At 41.3% G+C, this 19,691-nt stretch overlaps 1 protein-coding gene across 1 annotated transcript in view; it reads left to right on the top strand.

Annotated features, from left to right (window-relative positions):
* The first annotated feature begins 7,250 nt into the window (after positions 1–7,250).
* The window catches only part of LOC139700349 (homeobox protein SIX2-like), a 244,571-nt gene continuing 232,130 nt past the window's right edge, over positions 7,251–19,691 (top strand). The window contains exon 1 of the mRNA XM_071598989.1: positions 7,251–7,302. Within this exon, the coding sequence (XP_071455090.1) occupies positions 7,252–7,302 (51 nt within the window). The 5' untranslated portion in view covers position 7,251. The remainder of the gene's footprint in view (positions 7,303–19,691) is intronic.

Genomic DNA, 19,691 nt, shown 5'->3' with positions numbered 1-19,691 from the left:
AAAAGAAGAAAGGGAAAATGCTATAAGCGCCACAAAACTACAATCGGAAACCTAAAACTGAAAATGGAAATGGAGCGTGATTTATTTACTCGAGCGCCCGCACCAATTAAAAATTTCAGGTTCCAACAAATTCTACATTAATAATAGTTATAAACGGATCTTTTTGCAACCTTTAAGCAACTCACCCAACATATTGTTTCCTTGATGATTGGTAATTGAGATTCCGTGCAAGAGTTTCGTTATCTCAGTACTTTATTACAATTGAGTAAGGTTATTAATAGATCACAAAAAAATTTAGACATATACCTGTATTCTGATGGTCTTTAAATCGTTGCTCACAAGCGATTTACCGGGTGGTTTTCGCGCATATGTTCATTAGCACAGCCCATTATGTGGCCCCATGCGTGTGTGTGAAATCAGACTCGTCCAACTGAAAGTACTCTTCAGAATACACTCCCTTTGACATGTGTCGGCCCGAGTTGAGAAGTAGTCGAAGTGTTCGCCTAAACGAAGTGATTCAGCATGACAACCAACCCGTGCCCTTTCCGTTTCCTGTCTCACATAGATAATCGGGCATCTAATGGCGCCATCTACTATAGCTCTTGATCTGTTAACGAAACGCCGAACTACCATTTGACGCTCTTCAAAGAATTACTTATGTTCCCAGTTCCATACTCAAGGAGGGTTGGGAAGTATATGAGTTAATATTTTATGCATTATAGGGCACGTGAATGGAAAGATTACAAGGGCGATTCGAAAAGTAAGGTCTTCTATTTTTTTCATGAAAAATGAAATTTATTCTCAACTTTGCGTACATCGTTGAAAAGGTTGAGCATTTAGCTATTTTTCTGCATAGTTGCCTTGGCGATCAATCACTTTTTGCATCCTTGTAACCAGCTTTTTAATACCGGCATCGTACCTTTCTCCCACCGCGTCGCGAAGCCAATTGACGACTGATTCTCCGATATAAATTCATCGCCATTTAGTAGAAGTTTACGGTGAGAAGTGTATGGACATCAAAAACGTGCGAAAGTGGTGCAGGGAGTTTTTTCATGGCCGGGAAAACGTCCACGATGAGCAGCGGTCGGGGCGGCCGAGTTTGTCGGAATCAACGGAAATCAAAGAAAAATAGCTAAATGCTCAACCTTTCCAACGATGTACGCAAAGTTGAGAATAAATTTGATTTTTCATGAGAAAAATTGGGGACCTTACTTTTCGAATCACCCTCGTATCAACACCATTGTCTCCTCCCCCTGATGTTACATACACAAGTATTGTAATCAGCCTTAACTCCCGCAGGCACAATGCGCGAATCGAAAGGAGTAGAGACGTCTCATCTTCCCCAAATTCGCTTCGCCATGCGCGGGATATTTTCCGTGGGGTCGAATTGATCACACCGCGCACCGCCCATCCACCCCTCTCTTCCTCCCTAACCCCTAATCGTCCCTCGTTCCCTCAAACCGCTCCCACCCTCCCTCTCTTCCCCCTTACGCACTCCCCCTCTCCCCCGGCTGGTTTCGCCGATCAACGCCGGGAGCTGCTCCCGGGTTTAATTACATGATTTAGTCGTCGGAGGCGTTGAACCCGAGAGCTCATCCCTCTCTCTCTTTCTCCCGCCACAGCAGTGGCGGTGGGTAATTTCCTCACCTAAGAGATCGTTGAACAAGTTGTTAAACGATTTTCAAAACTAGCAAAACTCCCGTTTGTTTCATAAAAATCACAGTAGTGCTTCTGAATCGGCAATTTAAGAGAGGTTTCCCTTCAAAATAAATTTGTAAATGGGGTAAAAACATTAGTAAATTAGACTTTGTAGGGAAACTTAGCACGCTTTTCCACCAGATAGTAGAATCAACACTCTCCCATTGGATATTTCAGAAAGTGATAAGGAACTACCCGCTCAGCTATGTACAATGGATAGAGCACAAATATTCATGCATATTAGTTATTGCAATAGTAATGAGGAGAGGAGACCTACAGCTGATGTAATTTGCGCCCTCGGGGATGGGTGGGTAATTTGATGAGAGGACCTTTTTGAAATGGAGGAAGGACAGAGAGAAACCCGGCGTCGGTATTAGCCAGTTCTTCACGAAAAGCGCTGTACGGTTCACTCTTTAATGTCCTATTGGACGGACGGCGTATCCTCTTAAAGTACTCTCCAGAAGCACCTCAAGTAGAGATCGTTATACCACTGAAAAAGATCCGTCACTCCCAGGATTCGAACCCGGGTCCTCGGGATGGGATGCCAGTGCACTCACATCATCCCGATATAAATGTTCATGTTCGTGTGAATCCGTTTGCACTACAAGTGGGTTCCCAGGCTTCAAATTCTAAATCTTGGACTTTTCTTCTTTATGGCCTGGTTTTCAAAAGTAATATCCCTGTAGGCATTAATTATACGAAGAAATTTACTAATTAGAAAGATATATGTATCAAAATAGGTAGATCTCTAGTAATAACGAGACAAGTTAAGATAAGTAACGGGATAAAAGTTAACATCTCCGGGAGTGAGTAAATCTCTGTAAGGGAAGGGGAGGGAGACGTATCCCCCTGGGTACGCCCCGAACGGTCACCGAGTCTAATGCCCCCACCCCCCCTCCGTCGCTTCTCTAGTGACAGCATGGGTACTAATCAGTTGATAAAATGTGATTGGATATTATGTTTACACATGCACGCTGGCTCGCACGGAAGATTCACACCTTGGAAAATGTTCTCCCCCTTCACCCGGATTTCACCCCCTTGATCCACCCCTGTCCCACGCGATGGAGGGAGGGTGGGGGAGTGGAGGGGAGACGGCGGCAGGGTTTAAAGCGGAGGACGTACGCGCGGAGGACGTACGCGCGGAGGACTCGGATTGACACTCGGTCGATTTTCGGTGCGCGGCCGACGACGACGCGTGTGGGGGTGGAGGGAGGCGCGGGGGTTGTCTCGTCACCTGCCACTCACACTTCGCCACGACCCTCTCACGCCAGTTCCCCGATATCACGTCCTTCGGCTCCTCCCTACAGCGCCCCCCCCCTCCTCATCACACCCTTCCTTTCGACCCGCCCCGTATCTTAATACCCCCACATTATTATCCATATATCCTAGGTTTAGGAAAAAGAACGATGTAGAATAATGGAACGAATTTAAATGTTGGAAATTTTCTTGCACATGCGACTTCGATTGGAACCGAAATACAATGCGCTTCCATGACACAACTGATATTGTATGCTGTCTACTGATTTTTGTATGAAAGTACTCCGTGTGTTGTCGAGGGGAATGTGTATTCACCCTAAGGGTCTAATTAATTAACTATGCCCCGCGAGGCATGTCCATTCATGAACTTATTTGCCTTAATATGCTAGGGTCAAGACGACTTTGCTATCTTAACATTTTAATGCAATAGCTATATTTATGATTCCTATAGAGTATTCTCAGAATAAGAATCCATTAGTAGGAGTGGCATGTACAATCAGAGCTTATGTCATTCATCAATGACGCATTTCATGGGTTAGATGCGTAACTAAATATGTATCCAAGTGGTTTCACAAACCCTCGTTTGCGCTTTCAAATTTCATTGTGAGGCGATCTTTATCCTGATGAGCCATTTGCTTAATTTAATTTAATTTTGAATATTATGTCGCAGTTGTTTGAAGACTTCCAGTGCTAAGAACTTTATTCTTATATATAACTAATAATATATACCTACTTATTTATATTTCTCAGGATCTAAAAAAAAATACCAACCTATATTACCAAACGAATACATTAATAGTTGTCCACGTATGGACTGGTGCTATACCCGCTCATGCAAGCAACCGACTTAGGGACGTGTGGCAGGGGATGACGAAGCACCAGTTCTTCCGTGCACATCTATTAGTTCATATAGACTCTCGAATGTATATTTTTTCATATACAAACACACGCGTACACATACATACATGCATCATATATCATAAAATAATTTATAAAATCATTAAATGTTTGTTTTTAAGTAAATATTTTTGGACGATTGGGTTCAATGTTGCTATTACTGCGTATTGAGGAGAATGAATAGGTTAATGGGATCTGCCTGTGACGTTGTCTTATCTATTTTGTTTTATCTCGGCGGTCGAATGCAGTAATATAAATTGTTTACATTATAATTCCCTCGAAAGTACCATCACGTATGGATCATTGGAACTTGAGCAAACAACCTCATTTTAGCCATCGTCACCTTTGAATTGAAAGCTCATTGCTAAAGAGTAAATTTTATGGTCGAATGAAAAAGTTTGAATCCATGCGCTTCATAATTACAAGTGTATTTAGTGTTCAAATAGGTCGTTACAATATTTCCGTCAATATTTTTGCAGTTGGGGGGACGTTTAATTTGGACAGGTGGACGAACAAAAAATGTTATACAAGCGTTGGAATAAACTTTCAGATTGAAGTTCATTCATAACATTTAATTTCGAATTAACAGTGACGAGTTTTCTTCATATTTGTTTCAACTAAAAAAAATATTTTTTAATGCTACGAAAACAGGAGCAACTTACCCAAAATAGGTAATTAAAAAAATCAGAGAACACCGTTTATATGAGGTAATATCGCATTGCCAATGGGGACGGAATTTAAGAATCAAATTTCATTAAAAAAGAATTCGATCATGGCACTTCACTGGATAATGCATTACTTTTATCTTCCCCCAAGCAAGATGAACCCTAGAAGCTTGGGGGTGCAAACAATCGGTTACTCCCAAACGTAAAAAAGAGGTATCCGGAAAGCGGATACGCCAGTTCCATTCCCGCACGCACGAAGAAGCATGAGAGCACGCGTGTCCCGGGGACCAATGAAACCCTGTTTTTTCCTCCCCCTTCCCCTCACGCACAGCAGGGGGGAAAATAACGAAAGGGGTGTGCAATGCGTGAATATCGTGGAGGGTGGGTGGAAACGCGAAGGGTAAGGCAAAAGAGGGGACCCTTTTCTTCATCCTGTATACATCCACTCGCGGTTATTTGATTGGGGATACCCCTCGGGGGGAGGGCGAGCAACCCGGTCGCCATGACTACGACGACGACAGTGGGGCCAGAAAAATACGGGAAAGAGAGGTAGAGGGAGAAGCAGATATAAGCTGACCAGATAGTGGTGTGAGGAATTCCCGTCGTCCCATTGGCTGGGAAGGGAGCCGCTTGGGCGTGGCCTCCAGGGAAGAATCGACCAATGGGGGAATACCTCGGCCGCCACTTTCCCGAAGTGGGGACGGGGAATGGAGAGTGGGGGAAACGGGGGAGGGAAGGACGTGGCAACGTGACATCTATCGGGAAACTGAGGAAACACTGAGGGCGGCCAACGTACCTCCTTTTCGGAGCCGTTCGTTTTGAGGAGGGAAGGATGGCGCGTGAGGAGGCAACCCGGCGTATGTATGTAGGCCTACCCTTGCTAATGCCGTGGGATGGATCCGGGGGCTGGTAGGGGGAGTAGGGAAGTGGGTTGGGATGGGAGAGAAACGCTCGCGCCCCATGGAGGGGAGGGGGAAGGGACCGCCAGGGTATCGGGAAGGAGGATCCGAGATATGGCATGAGTGAAGGGGGTTGAGGCGAGAGGGAGATGAGACGTGGGTGGGGGACGGAGTGAGAGGGACGTGTGTGTATGTGTGGTAAGGATCCTTGTGTAGGCTCCTTGGGAGAGGGGGGGAGGAGGAAATGGAAGAGAGGGAGGGGGTGGGCGGTGATGTTTTTATTAGACGCTCTAGGGGGAGGGTGGGGGAATGGGCGAGCTCTGCCCGTGGAGCGGACGGCGGGATGGGCTCCGCCGGGGACCGGCGGGGGACGGAGAGAGGGGAGGCGGGATAGTATCATGGGCGGGTATTGGCCGAGGCATTACCAACCCCTGCGGCTCCGACTGCGGGGGGAGGGTCGGAGGGAAGGAAGGGGCCGGGGAGGAGAAAAGAGAGAGGGGTGGAGAGAGAGAGAGGGCCTCCGGAGGCAGTGGGGAGGGCGGGAAAGGTGTGGGAAGGCAGTCTTCTCGTGGTCCCCGGAGAGGCTTCTCGCGTAACTCTTCTCTCCAGTTCTCCTTCCATACATACTTTATACATATATACACATACACACACCCTCCACCTCCTCCCACCGCCACTATACACATCCATCACCCGCCTCCTTGCAATCGACCCACCCCGCCCAACTCCTCTATTCGCTTCTCCCTCCCCCCATTGCCAGCCACCGAGGCCTTTCTTCTCTTCCCGAGGAAAGGAGTCATTCTGTCAGCGATACACCTCGTCAGGAAGCTGGTTCGTCAACACCTCCCCGCGGGCCCGCGCCGTGCGAGACGTGGAAGATTTCCACTCCTGGGTGCAACGCGAGATAGATAATGCAGTTGGGTTCCATCGCTTGAAGTCTCAAGGGCTGTTAGGTGAGCTGATCGGTGAGCATTCGGTCTCTCCGGACCATCCTATTTTCCGAATAGCTTCGACTTCACCGGCGAGTGGGCTCACCATTCGTGAAGTTGGTGCTCTGTAACAATATACGTGTCTGTCGAGGGGAAATCAGCGGTGTGACCATACATTAGTAGCGCACCCACTCCCACACCACGGTGCCGCGGAAGATGAAAAAGTGATCCTTGTGCTGGCGGATGTTGAGACGCGAGTGTCTCCTGGTGGGAACCTCAGACTAGGAAGATACACGAGGAGAGACATCCCGATCTACTAAAGAGCAAGTTCTCTCCGTCGGTTGATCCCCCTTGCGACCAGCGAGTGGAGGAGGTAGCGCGAGGAGCGAAAGAGAGAGCCAGCGGATCCAGGGAGAGTGTTCGTTTTCCTTCCCCCGTGTTGCGTTTGGCCTGGTGGTGGTTGTGCTGTGGCGGGAGTGGGATGCCGGAGAGGGCCCGGGAGCTCTCCGGCCACATCTCCTCACCGGGGAGAGCGGAGGCGCGGCCCTCGTGACGCTCCCGGAAGGCACTTGGGGCCCCGCGGGAAGGGAATCGCCGGGCGCCTCTGCCGCCAAGGCGGGCGCGATGGCCCTGGGTCTGAGCACTTCCTCGTCGTCATCGTCTTCGTCCGCCTCATCCACCACCTCCTCTTCCGCCCCTCTGACGCCCCCGCCGGCCGGGCAGCCACCCCCGCCGCCTCCGCCCCCACCCCCCCCGCCGCCGCCACCGCCGCCGCCACCCCCGCCGGCCCTGCCCCCGCCGCCGCACCACCACCCTCATCACCACCCGCCGCACCACTCCCCGCTGGGGGCCGTGGGGATGGCCGGGGGTCTGCTCGGGGGTGGGGCGGGCCCCGGAGGCCTCGGCATGCCTACGCCCCTCTTCGCGCTGCCGACCCTCAACTTCACCGTGTCCCAGGTGAGTGTGTCCGCACGTGATGGAAAGTCTCTCCTCATACATGATCTATTGGTGATTTCCGCGATTCCTCTCACGTCGACGGTGGTGACTTCAACGACCGTCGTCGAGCCCCCCTTTAGCTGTCGGCGCAAATGCATTCTTTGTTCACTTATTACTTTTATTTCTGCCACAATATCAAATGTTTCTCTTGGATGCGGAATCATCTGCGGTAGGATTAACCAAGTTTTTACTACTAATATTCGTAATGACATGTCACCTTGAGTTGTCCAAGGCTTGCGTGTATTTTATCATTGTTTAAACCAGCCCCTGTAAATTCTGTCGATAATGCTATTTTGCTTTTAATTCGAAAATGACAAAGTGTATATAAATATTGAATTAATTTAAGATTCTGTATTTTTCTGTATTTTCATGATATTTCATCATAAAAAAAGATTAATTTATTTACCGGTATCTGAAATATGCAAAAGCGATGAAAAATAAAGAAATATGTGTGGAAAAACTTAAAAACATTTAGTAGTGTTCATGCCAAAGAGTCTTATTTACTGAATCATTTTTAGCATCATACTAGATTCTACCACACTCTTTAGACCAGCAAGAATATAATTTTGAATAGCAGTTACATAGTGACAGCCACCGTTCATTAATCTGAAAACACTGCGCAGTTTGTCATTTTGGGCTTAAAAAATAGTTTTGCAATAGTTAGAATATGCTAGGTATAACTCTCTAAAACATGATGGATGCGTTGCTATTTCTTTGATTTTTGTGCACTGAATTACTATCTTGTTACGCTTACAAAGAGTTTGCCAGTATTAGTGTATTTCTCTCAAGTGAAATATTTACTGATCTGTAATACTCAGATTTTTTATGTACCTATTGCTAGTAACACTAATCGTGTAACTTTTACTCGATTTGCCTATCCATGATGGTTTCAATCCGATCATTTGCAAACATCGCATGTCCTTGCGGGGATTTTTCTACCCAACACTTGAGTCTCGACATAGGTTCATCTCGGATAGAATACCAAACTACATACTTAAAGCCATCAACTTTCACCATCAGATACTGTATATTTGGAAATAAAATTAACAGTGATATTTTACCAAATTTTACTGTCCATATTTGCCTTTTCGTTCGATTCGAGTCGTGTTTATGAAATTAGCCCAATTGTTTTCGATAATGCTTTCGTATGAAGCAGTAATAAAAGCTAAGAAATTTATCTATTGCCACTAGTATTGTCAGTCACATAAAGTAGTTTAAGATAGGTTCTATTCAAGAACTAACACTGAATCAGTTCCAAAATATCAACAGAGTACCTGTACCAAGATTTCCAATCTAAAATATTTAATCAATCTTTAATAAGATGTTATTAAACCGTTATTTTAATTGTGACCAACGATCAGCCTCTTAGATTAAATAATAAATTACGTTGTTACTCAAAAAAGTGACCTAATCCCAAAGCATTTCACTCACAAATTAATTCTAAAAATTATGTAAGTTTATAGCGCAAAGTAATTATCTCACGTGATTCCTATATCCAGCATTAGATGTATGCTTACACAGGATAGTTATTCAAATACTTTGATTGCTTTTCATGTGATTTATTTTATGATTTTTACAATTTAAAAACAAATTAGAAAATTGAAAGATGAGTAATAGGTAACATTATGCAAGTCGAAAAATTAATTAAATTTGCTGAAAAACCTTCGATGGCCTTCATACTATTACTAAGTCTTCCAACATATTTCTCTTAGGCTATTCTTCAATCTTACTTATGGTTGCAAATGCCTTGTAGTAATAATTAAACAAATGAAGTTCTTTCGCATGTATTTCATGTTTACTATAAGTAGTATTATTTAAGAGGACTAAGGTTCTGGGATTACCATCAAATGATCAGCAATGCAAACTACCCTTGAATCATTAAAAGTATGTACTATTTGTAAATTATGTCACGACCAGCGTAAACTACTATATGCACTTAATTCTGATAGTGGCTTCACATGTTAGGACTCTGGTTTCATATCATTGGAGATCCGCTTGCTTTGACAGGAGAAATAAACCTGTTTAAGAGAGAATTGATTCCTTAGATATGCGGAATCATAAAGTTTGAATCCACCCTCGAGTATAATTTTTAGATAAAAATCCATTGTGCGCCACGTATTTCATTTCCACGCTATGTGAAATGTAGTATTACGGGGATACTAAAATTTACTAAGTATTACCTACGCAGGTAAGTCATTTAAAGTACTAACTGCATCAAGGAAACAGTATTATGATTGTCCACAGATAAAAAGTTGAAAAAGTATCGTGAAACTTTTGAACCGATCTAGGAGTACTTGCAAACTTTTGCGTGGGTTTAATGGAATGAAAACGATTGAAGCAGTTAATCAAAGCTTTGTAGGATGGCAGTGTTATAGAATTCGGAATTGCTGTCTTGAAAGGCGTTTGCCGGCCGTGTCAACTGGATGATAAGAATGATGTCAGAAAGAATTATCACGGGCGGGCGCCCGCGGCGGCACACGGCGGCTGGTTCTAGGTGGCTGAGCGGGGTCTTTCAGGGACAGCTGTTGGAGGTCGGTTGGCCGGAGAAGCCCTCGAAAAACCGGACCGCTACGCTAGCGAGGACGGCGCCTAGAATCTATGTCGCATTAATATTTTCCGAAAGACTAATCCTTTGCCATTATTAAGCAAGAATGGTATTTTGCCACAGAGCATTGTAACTTGGGGGTGAAAGGAGTATCAGTTCCGCACAGCTATTTTCCTTAACTTAATGCTAAAAGGAATTCCATAGAAGTCGAAAGGAGAGAAGAAAAAAGCTTTTTGATTTCAACTGAACACCAATTGTGTTTTTTTCAATATCGCATTGTAACTTGGGGGTGAAAGGAGTATCAGTTCCGTACAGCTATTTTCCTTAACTTAATGCTAAAAGGAATTCCACAGAAGTCGAAAGGAGAGAAGAAAAAAGCTTTTTGATTTCAACTGAACACCAATTGTGTTTTTTCAATATAATATCGCATTGTAACTTGGGGGTGAAAGGAGTATCAGTTCCGTACAGCTATTTTCCTTAACTTAATGCTAAAAGGAATTCCACAGAAGTCGAAAGGAGAGAAGAAAAAAGCTTTTTGATTTCAACTGAACACCAATTGTGTTTTTTCAATATAATATCGAGAATATGACGAGTGGAGGTAAAATAGTTGTAGGTTTGTCATGTATTAAAATACCTAAAGGCTATTTCATACCGACTTTCGCTTTTACATATAAATAAAGATTTATTTGCTGATCCACAGTTGGCAACTATCTAATTTAATAGCTGTAGTCCAAGTAAGTTTGGCCTTCGTTTTTTGACAGCTCAAAGCGCAAGTATATCCAAGAAATCTCCCTATCTTTTCAAAGTGGAAAACCCAATACTGTTGATTTCACAAGTGTATTGGAATATCATTTTAATACTTAAAGGAAACCCATTTTAATTCCTAAAATAATTTAAATGAATTAAGTATTATGTAATGCGGAGTGCACGAGAGGTGCAGTTACGAATGAGGAATATCCGATTACTTTGTATAAGTCTTTTAAATTGTATTTATATCTGAGGGTAGTCCACAATATTTTCAAGACTGCATCATTTCAGAAGCCAATACTAATTTTCTTGTACTATTTAAAATTCTTAAAGTTTCACTGATACTGTTTCATTAGCATCGCCTGCCCCTGTTTATGTTGGTATTTATTTCATGTTTACGCAGAAGAAATTTCGTAACGCAATGAACGTCTCAATATACGAGTGTGAAGACCCTTAGAGAGAGACAGAGTGGAGAAAAGTGTCAAACAAGCAAATCGATGATAAAATTCACGCGATTGTAATCAGAACGCTTTATTGAACCAAACGCTGGCTACTAAAAGTTTATGAGCGTAAGAAAATTATGCATTAATTATTACAAGTTATGCATAACCAAACTTCAGAATAACGCTAATATATTGGGCGGCTATAGATGAGGAAATCATTAGGTAAGCTATAAATATCCATCATAAATAGGAATGGATGGATTTATTGCTTTGATGAACATTAAATAAGACAAATGGATAGTATACTTAAACCACCTGCCAACGCCCTCATTCCTACTCTCAGCGTACGAGGTACCGAATTGGCTCAGCAAAGCAGCGTATCTTTTGAAAAACGTTGAACCGAATGAGAACAAAGAGTTTTGCTAATACGAATTATTTCAACTCAAGTTACCTCGCTGAATGACTTATGTTAAAAATTCATTCATAATACTATAAAGTCGATTACATTTACTGTTTTTGTGTACCTCTTGCAACGTATATGGTGGCGTCTCCGTGATATGAAGGTTGTTATTAATTTAGGCAGCGTCATTTTAAAGAAGCAAGCGTCGGAATAGGTACTAGATGTCTAACGCCACGTTGCTACAGGAAGTTAATGTGATTAATTAATAGCTCAGGCTTTGAGTTCATAACTATCCCTTTGCCAAGGTGTCGAGTTTGCTTCGCAGGTTCAGTGTACTTTATAAAAAATGAATGGATAGGCAGTTTTAACATAAAACGCTTCCTTTCTATTATTTTGTTAAGCTTTTGAAAGATGGGATGGCACGATGAAATCTAAATTAACAAAGACTACGGTTGAATCGGCTCTTAATTTCATGCGGAAAGATCTGCCATGACATATTCGTCTTGCGCCAGAACTAAAATTTTTGCTGGCGAAAATAGTTTAGAAGCCAAGAATACGAGCGAGTTTCTGCAACATATTATCGAGTTGTCCCTGCATCATATTGAGCTAATGAAGCTGACACTCAATAGAATTTTCATTTATCATACAGATGACATATGCACCTATATACTCAAATATGTCTTTCGCATTCATTCTACTTAAACTGATGGCATTTTGGTAATGATTTGTATAAATATTTTTGGAGTAAAAAAATAGAAAGGCCATCGTTATTATTTACGATGGATGCACAAGAATTAATGCGGTACATTTCGCAGGATTGGCGGAACCTAAAAGAAATACCCACTTACGTTTGTGCCAGGAGGAGTGAAAACATATTTGGGGAGGGTGGAGAGCGTTCTGAAGGGGGTGGGTAGTTATTTACCGAGCCGGCGATATCAATGTTCTGAATTTCACCGAGAGTGGCTACCCGCAAGCCACCCAACACCGTGGTCCACACCCGCTCGCTAGCCGGGCTACTCACCGTCCCGCTAATGCACTCCTCTTCGTTACACACATGCGGGCAGACCGCCCACCCTTGAATTTGTATGGGTGCGTGCGGGATATCGGGTGCGAACGTATCGCGTATCGCAGTCCATGGACGAGGGCGGCGGAGCCCACGGCAACCCACCAATGCACCTTCCAGGCGTCGCCTTGGAAACCCAGGCGCTCCGAGTCGGCGGTCGCAACCACGGCCGGGGAGTCGGTCACCGCGGTGGGCCTCGCCTCGCTCGCTCGCCCGCCGCCCGGGGATATCAAAGACGCCAACGGCACCACCGAAACCTTTTATATACCGTAAATATGTTACGCCCACCCGTGAAAATTAATGGCTTGGAAGCACCCGACGCTAGGCGGGGGACGCGTGAGCGGAGAAAAGACTAATCACCGCAACGAAGGGTAACTCCGCTCCGCCGGCGGATGATCGCCCGTGCAAAATGTTTGTGTAACCGGTCCCTCGGCATCTCTCAAAGAAGGATAAGGGCATTACCACCCGCGAGGAATTATCTCCACCTTCGATGTTTCCCATGCGTTATTCTTATCAAGAAAGCATACTCTAAATAGATTTAGATATCTGTCATGCAAAATGGTTTTAATATTGCTAATATGTGACGGATAATTTGTTAAATGGTTGGGATGACGGAATAGGTTTTTGTATGTATATATACCGAGATGGATGTCTCTTCTGGTACGAAGACAGGCAACAAGGTTAAGATTTTTAGAAATGCTGAGTCTACAATATTCAATTTTTTTCTGTGGAATAACAACGTGAATAAAAACTAAAAAATAAGCAAAAATGTCTGCCCAATTAAATATTACAATTTCAAGGTAAAATTAGATCCCATTTCGGTCCAGTGTTCGTATTTTATTCATTAAAGATATGTGTTTGATCTGATTTGTTATGCCAAAGAATTTTAGCATCCCTCACTATTTCGACCCAGACTTGAGCGGAAAAGTGAGAAAACGTACTTCATCATTGATAGATGATATTTTGCTCTGAAAAATGTCGCGATTTTAATAAAACCGCCATTCCAACAATTGCAATCAAGGAACATTTCTCTTTAATTCCTACTTGCTGAATAATAACTCCTTGTGTTAGAATATCTCATTGTTGAATATCTCATGCAAAGAGATCGATATTTATCTTTCGAATCTTCTTCAAAGTTATCAGCCTGATATTAAAAAAATCATGCTGTTCAGAAATAGTTTAACGGAATTTTAGAATACTAAGATATTTAAACAAATGACCAAACGAAACCGGACAACCTTTTCATCATAAAATCGGCTAGACTCTTTTCTAATTCAACTGTCTAATTAATATTGGAAGCGTTGTGAAACTGCGCTTTTCTTGACGGAAGCGTTCATAGTTATATTTTTAAAATACGTTCTCCTAAGCAAGCAAGCCCTATTTATTTTTCTTGAAATAATTTTTCTATCTATATTTGAAGTAGTAGGACCAGGACATATAGGGCTCATTATTTTGTTGTTGCGTAGTGATTTTCTTCGCTTTCAAATGGTGATTAATGCGAATTTTTGGAAAGAAATAAACACATAGTCACGGTTATAATTCGATTGACGAACTTCCTAAAATCAACAAATATTACTATTTTCAAATGACTTCCTCTTTGGACTGCATGATTTTAAGTCGGTTCTGAACAAGTTTTAACGACTTGTTTGGTGGCAAAATAATATGGGAAGGCAAAATAGTTTCCTTGTCACGATACAAATATCTTTAATTATGGCACGCTAAACATTTTTATTCTATTAACTTGAATAGTTTCAATTGTTAATGTCCGTATTGGTGTTTTATCGTAAAATGATGTTTTTTTTATAATTGAGGGAATATTTTACTCATATTATTATTTTCCCCCGTCCTAATTGGTCTGCAGGATTAATTGGTGGATCCAAAGATCCAACAAATCTCGGCTCTTACTTTCTTGGAGAGAAATTAATTAATTCAAATGATAGGTTTATTTCCCTTTTCAAAGCCTGAAACGATGATTCGGCCGAAGAACACAAGTTTGAGTGATTTCACGGTGGCACTATTAGCCGCAAAATCCGCAACTTAAGTAGTACGAGGACTGAGTAACAGAATAAACTCTTTCTCTTTGAATTTTCACCACATTCCCAGCCACTGTTGACTATGTTTAAAATTATAAATTGGCTCATGTATGTGATGTACGGTGGAATGACTTGACTTGAATGTCGGCAGAACTATTAGCCTTTCCTATCTTAAAGTAAGCAAAAGATGTCTGGTTGCTTATTTGCACAAGTAAGTTTAAAGAACGCATTTACTTTATTAATGTGCGATCGAAGAAGAAGGGACCACTAGGTCTCAATTTCACCAAAATAAAGAGCTCTATCTATCTATCTACAATGCCAATTCACTTACTGAAACCAATTCATCGAATTCATTGCTGACGAACTGAAGATTTATGTTAAACGGAATTTTTACGAAGGGGTAAATTCCATGTTGATTTGCGCCGTTCTCTCTATTGGTTTGTATGGATTTTCGCATCAAATTCAAGCACCATAACCGCCAAACAAAAGAGATGGAATTCAGCTTTATGGTTATTAATGACTGATTCCTTTTTGGAAGAAGCATTCTGAGAGTCACATTTGGACCGAAAAGTTAAGAAAACCCGTTATTTTTCATCGTTAGCACCTTCTATTATCTGCGCTATGAGCAAAATTCAACCGGCACACCTTATTCAGTTGCTCGTCACTCAGTGCGAGACAATTTCTCAACACGAAAAATTCGCCGACACGCATTAGAATTTGTTATGAATGCTGCCGGTAACTTTTATGTGCGTCTTTGAGGTACATGGGAGGATTCCTTCATGGTCGCCAGTGGTGCGAAAGGGCTTTGACACGGCAGGCAGCCCTATCTCTTCCGGTGCTCTTAGACTCGGATGCGTGGCCAAGCACTAATGCGGGCAATAGGATTCCGCGCGTCATTTTTTTATGGGCAGAGAAGACGGAGTTCTACCAAGAGGCCGGTTCAAACTTCTTGCCAGATGAGGAGAAGGCATCGACCGAGAAGGAGATTTTGTTTCGAGAGTGAACAAAGTGCAGGAATTGAGTGTGCGTCATTTATTCTCATGGTCAATACATCGGGCATATGTATCTTAAATGCAATCAGTATTTTTGAACCCATTTTATTATTGTGTATCTAATCAGGTATTTTATATTAAGCTATTATCGTTTGAAAATATTCTTTTTATAATTTAAGATGAAATGGATGCGTAAAATTAAACTTTATATAATTTACAGGCAGAAAGTTAAAGAGAAATTATAGTTTCAACGAAATACATATTTTGATGCTGTCATTATTACTTTTTCAGCACAAAAGGAAATGATACAAGCGGTAAAGAAAGCGCTATTACTAAGTCACTAAAAGGTATTGGTCTACGACTGCGTTACAATATTGATTTAGAACAATCGAAAACTTCCTGCAGGTCTATTGAAGACATATGATACGAGCTTACTTGTCCTCGTGCCTTTGTAGGAGAAACCTCTCTAAGGCATACACAGACGTAATTTAAGAAATTACCGTTTTAAATGCCCATTATGACGCCTAACTTTTCATTTATTTGGTGGTTTACCGCTGCGCTCTATCAAGTGCGACACCGCATAATTTCGTGAGGTTTTTAATTTCCAAGCGAATGTTTTAATCCGTACATCCTGAACAATTCCACTTTTTTCTCTCACTCATTCAGGTAAATGTTGTTGTAATTTCTTGGCTGGAAATTTTTTCATTCGTTAACAAAATGTCAAACACCGTAGCATTCAACTCAACTGTGACCTTAGCATGCGCCAAATAATAAATTTCTTTGAAATGCACCAAATTAACCTCATTATGCTCGGTAAGCGTAAAGTCCTTAAGTGTTCGTGATTATCGATTTGAAAAGCATTATTTTAAAGCATAAGTGCATTTCGTTATTCTTTCTCCAATAGGAATGACTCAAATTACTATTTCAAAGGAAAATCTTGACTTTTCGTAAAAATTATTCTCTAAAGAATGAGATCTGAGTGGTGTTAGGTGTGGCAATAAAAACAGATTTTTAGGGTTGTGAACGAGCAAAGCATTCTGTCTATCATTAGCTTCCTCCATCTAAAAAACAATATCAAAAGTTTTCATTCAGTTAGCTATAAAAATTGTTTAGATTTTCAATAAATGCAGGGTAGATATATTTTTAGATTAAATTTAAGTGATGGTGAGTGTCGAAGATCATTTTCTCTACGCGAGTAGCACAGACACTTTTTTATTTAGAAATATAATAACAATACGTTAACAATAAGTTTCAAGAAACTGCGTGTGATGCCGCGAAAGTAATTTTTAATGGATTTATCCGCTAAAAGTGCATTACAATGCAACGATTTCAGATTGTAAAAATTATTCGGCTTGACCGAGATTAGTTATTAGTAGTTAATAATACTTTTTACTCTGTAGTAATCAGGTGATAGAGGTAACTTTCTACTACTTTACATCCCTTGAAATCAATTAATTCATTCAATTATGTCATGAAATAATTCCATAGCAATCTTTACAATTTAAGTGTTAACTTAGAAGTGATTCCAGGTTGCCTTCATTTTCGTCTCAAATGTGGATGGATACGTCCATGTTGTCCATGTACGCGAAGGTGAGGCCTTCGAAAAAGTAAATGCGTTGGTAAAGGAGAGATGATAATCACATGTTGTTATGAAAATAATATCGAAGACTTTCAAAAGGATTGATAACAAATTCACGGACGTATTGTCAACGTTGATCTCAGGTCGCAAACAAGTCAATACAGCTGGAATACGTGAGTGAATTTATGGCGCTCTGCCTGATCTCTTCGCACCGTTCACAAATATCTGGGCAAAATGATTCACCTAAGATAAACGTCAATGCATGGTGCAGGTCAGAAGAGAAATCGCTGTCCATCGTTGGAAGCAATTCGGTCCGAAATATTAGTATTTGATTTTCATAATGTGATGATTTTGAATTCAAAAGTAGCAGTAATACCTACATGCATTTATTTAGTCTGTTCTCACTCTATCCATTGGCATATTACAATTAAACTGAAAGTCATAAAATAATAATTTCTACAAAAAATTATCTGCTTTTTCCATTAATATTAATCTTCTTCCGAGACACACATTTTGGCATTACGATATTTGTAGATAAGATCCAACAATGGGGCAGAGTAAAGCAGTAATACTAATTCATTAAAGTTATTAGTATTTTCTTCATGATTTTGCCGTAAGTATTACATCGCGCTTAATTTCTGGAAGACTGAGAAATTTTTAGTGGCATTAATTGCATCGACCATGTACTTCCGTCAGTAATTTATCACCTGTAATATATCTCAGTGTAACTGATCTCAGTAGAGTAGTAAAGTCCCCAGGGTTATTAATTATTTTCCCTGGCCCGGATCAGAATGTTCTCTCCAACGGCACTAGTATATGAATTTTTTTGTAAATCGTCAATATAATGATCTAAAGTGCTAAAAACGGGAATATCCGGTAATTTTTAATCACAACAAAGGCCTATTTATGATCGGTCTTGGTTGTGCATTAACATATTAAAACTTTAGCTGCTCATTGATGCCATCGTAACTGGTTGTTTTCAGTTTAAATCTAACTTCTGACTACTGTTGTCATTTTGAGTTATATTTTCGCCGTTGCAAATATACTGAAAGAGTAATAATGCACAATCTTTTGTTTAAAAGTTTCCATATCCGCATCTACCGTCTTAGCTATTTTTCGGCCACTCCATCGGGTCGTAAATTCATTTCATTAGAAGTCATTCCACCAAATATAAGAACTATCTCTTCTCATCTTATGGGTGAAATATTGCCATCAATTAATCGGTCACTCCTAAGGTACTCACTTATGAACCAGAAAATAAATAAGTACTTATTGCACCGTTATCCATTTCAGAATTGACCCGTAATAATTTCAAATACTTCGTGTTCAGAATGCAATAGAAGGTAGTGCAAAATAAATAGCTTGATACATTTTTATAAAATGAAAGAAATAAAGATATTTTTTATTTTCTTTAAGCTAATTCCATCGAAGATAGCAAAAATGTGATGAGGAAAAAAACGATAATGGTATAAAGAGAAAAACTGTAAGCATTTATCTTAACACAGTTCTTTCACAGTAGTCAAACTCCAAACTGATTTATTGAAATGAAATTATCAAGCTCAAGTTATGTAATCGTTTTGCTCAAACGAGATTGATAAACGAGAGTTAAGCTCACGGACTAATCTTAAGGCGTATGAAATCCAAGCATTCAGTGCTGGAGGGAGCGGATTTTTTTCTCCGAGCCATTTGCGGTTTCCCATATAAACTTAATCCAGAATATATTTGCGGTTATTTTGGCTGTGTCCTATGGCACCACTCAGATCTGAATCCAGGACCTCCCTTTGGTATCTGAAAACTGCCCATTAGGCTACCTAATACGTTACTCGATTCTCTGATATCCTCGACTTAATTCATTCATATTCAACTATTTCCGATGTTTCTTGAAATGCCCAACTAACTAGTAAATGAGAACTATTCTCAACTGAAACTTTTCAAAAGCTTCCTGCGGTTTTCTCCCCTTGTTTACCACATAGACAAAGACCACGAGTCCTGAGGGTATCGATTGATGTGAGCGCCGCCCTATTTACGTTCTCCGCTTCAAATCAAATCGGGTTAAAACTGAGTAATTTCCTTACTCCACTCCAAGTACAAATGTTCTTCTCTCGAACAGAACAGTACTTGAGTAAAGTAAATATTATTCACATATGCTCGTAACTCTTTAGTTCCCGTCGCTTTTGCCATGAGTATAAGATCATATGGGTCTAACAATATCTAGGAATTTGGTGTTTAATTTAATTCCTGAATGTGTCTAATGGGCATGGACTGTATACATTATTGTTTCCGTTAATACGGGAACGGTGATGTATCACTCTTGCGTGCGTGAGTTCAAATGTCTTTGTCGCGTTCGTTTATATTTTTTGGTTGGCATCTCACTGCATTCTCACGTGCGACAAGAGAAGGTTCTCTTTCTTCGTTCATTTCAACCGTTGTCCCTCGGGAAGACCGTGAGGAGTGGCTTCCACCGCGATCCGAATATCCGATTGGCCCGGAAAGAAACCGCACCGTAAATCTATACCGTGGAAAATTGCCTTTCCTCCGCATCACGCAG

This window comes from Hetaerina americana, unplaced genomic scaffold (genome assembly GCF_022747635.1).
Source record: "Hetaerina americana unplaced genomic scaffold, ioHetAmer1.1.p SCAF_10, whole genome shotgun sequence".
In the NCBI taxonomy this organism is placed as follows: Eukaryota; Metazoa; Arthropoda; class Insecta; order Odonata; family Calopterygidae; genus Hetaerina; species Hetaerina americana.
This window is presented reverse-complemented; position numbering and strand designations above follow the sequence as displayed.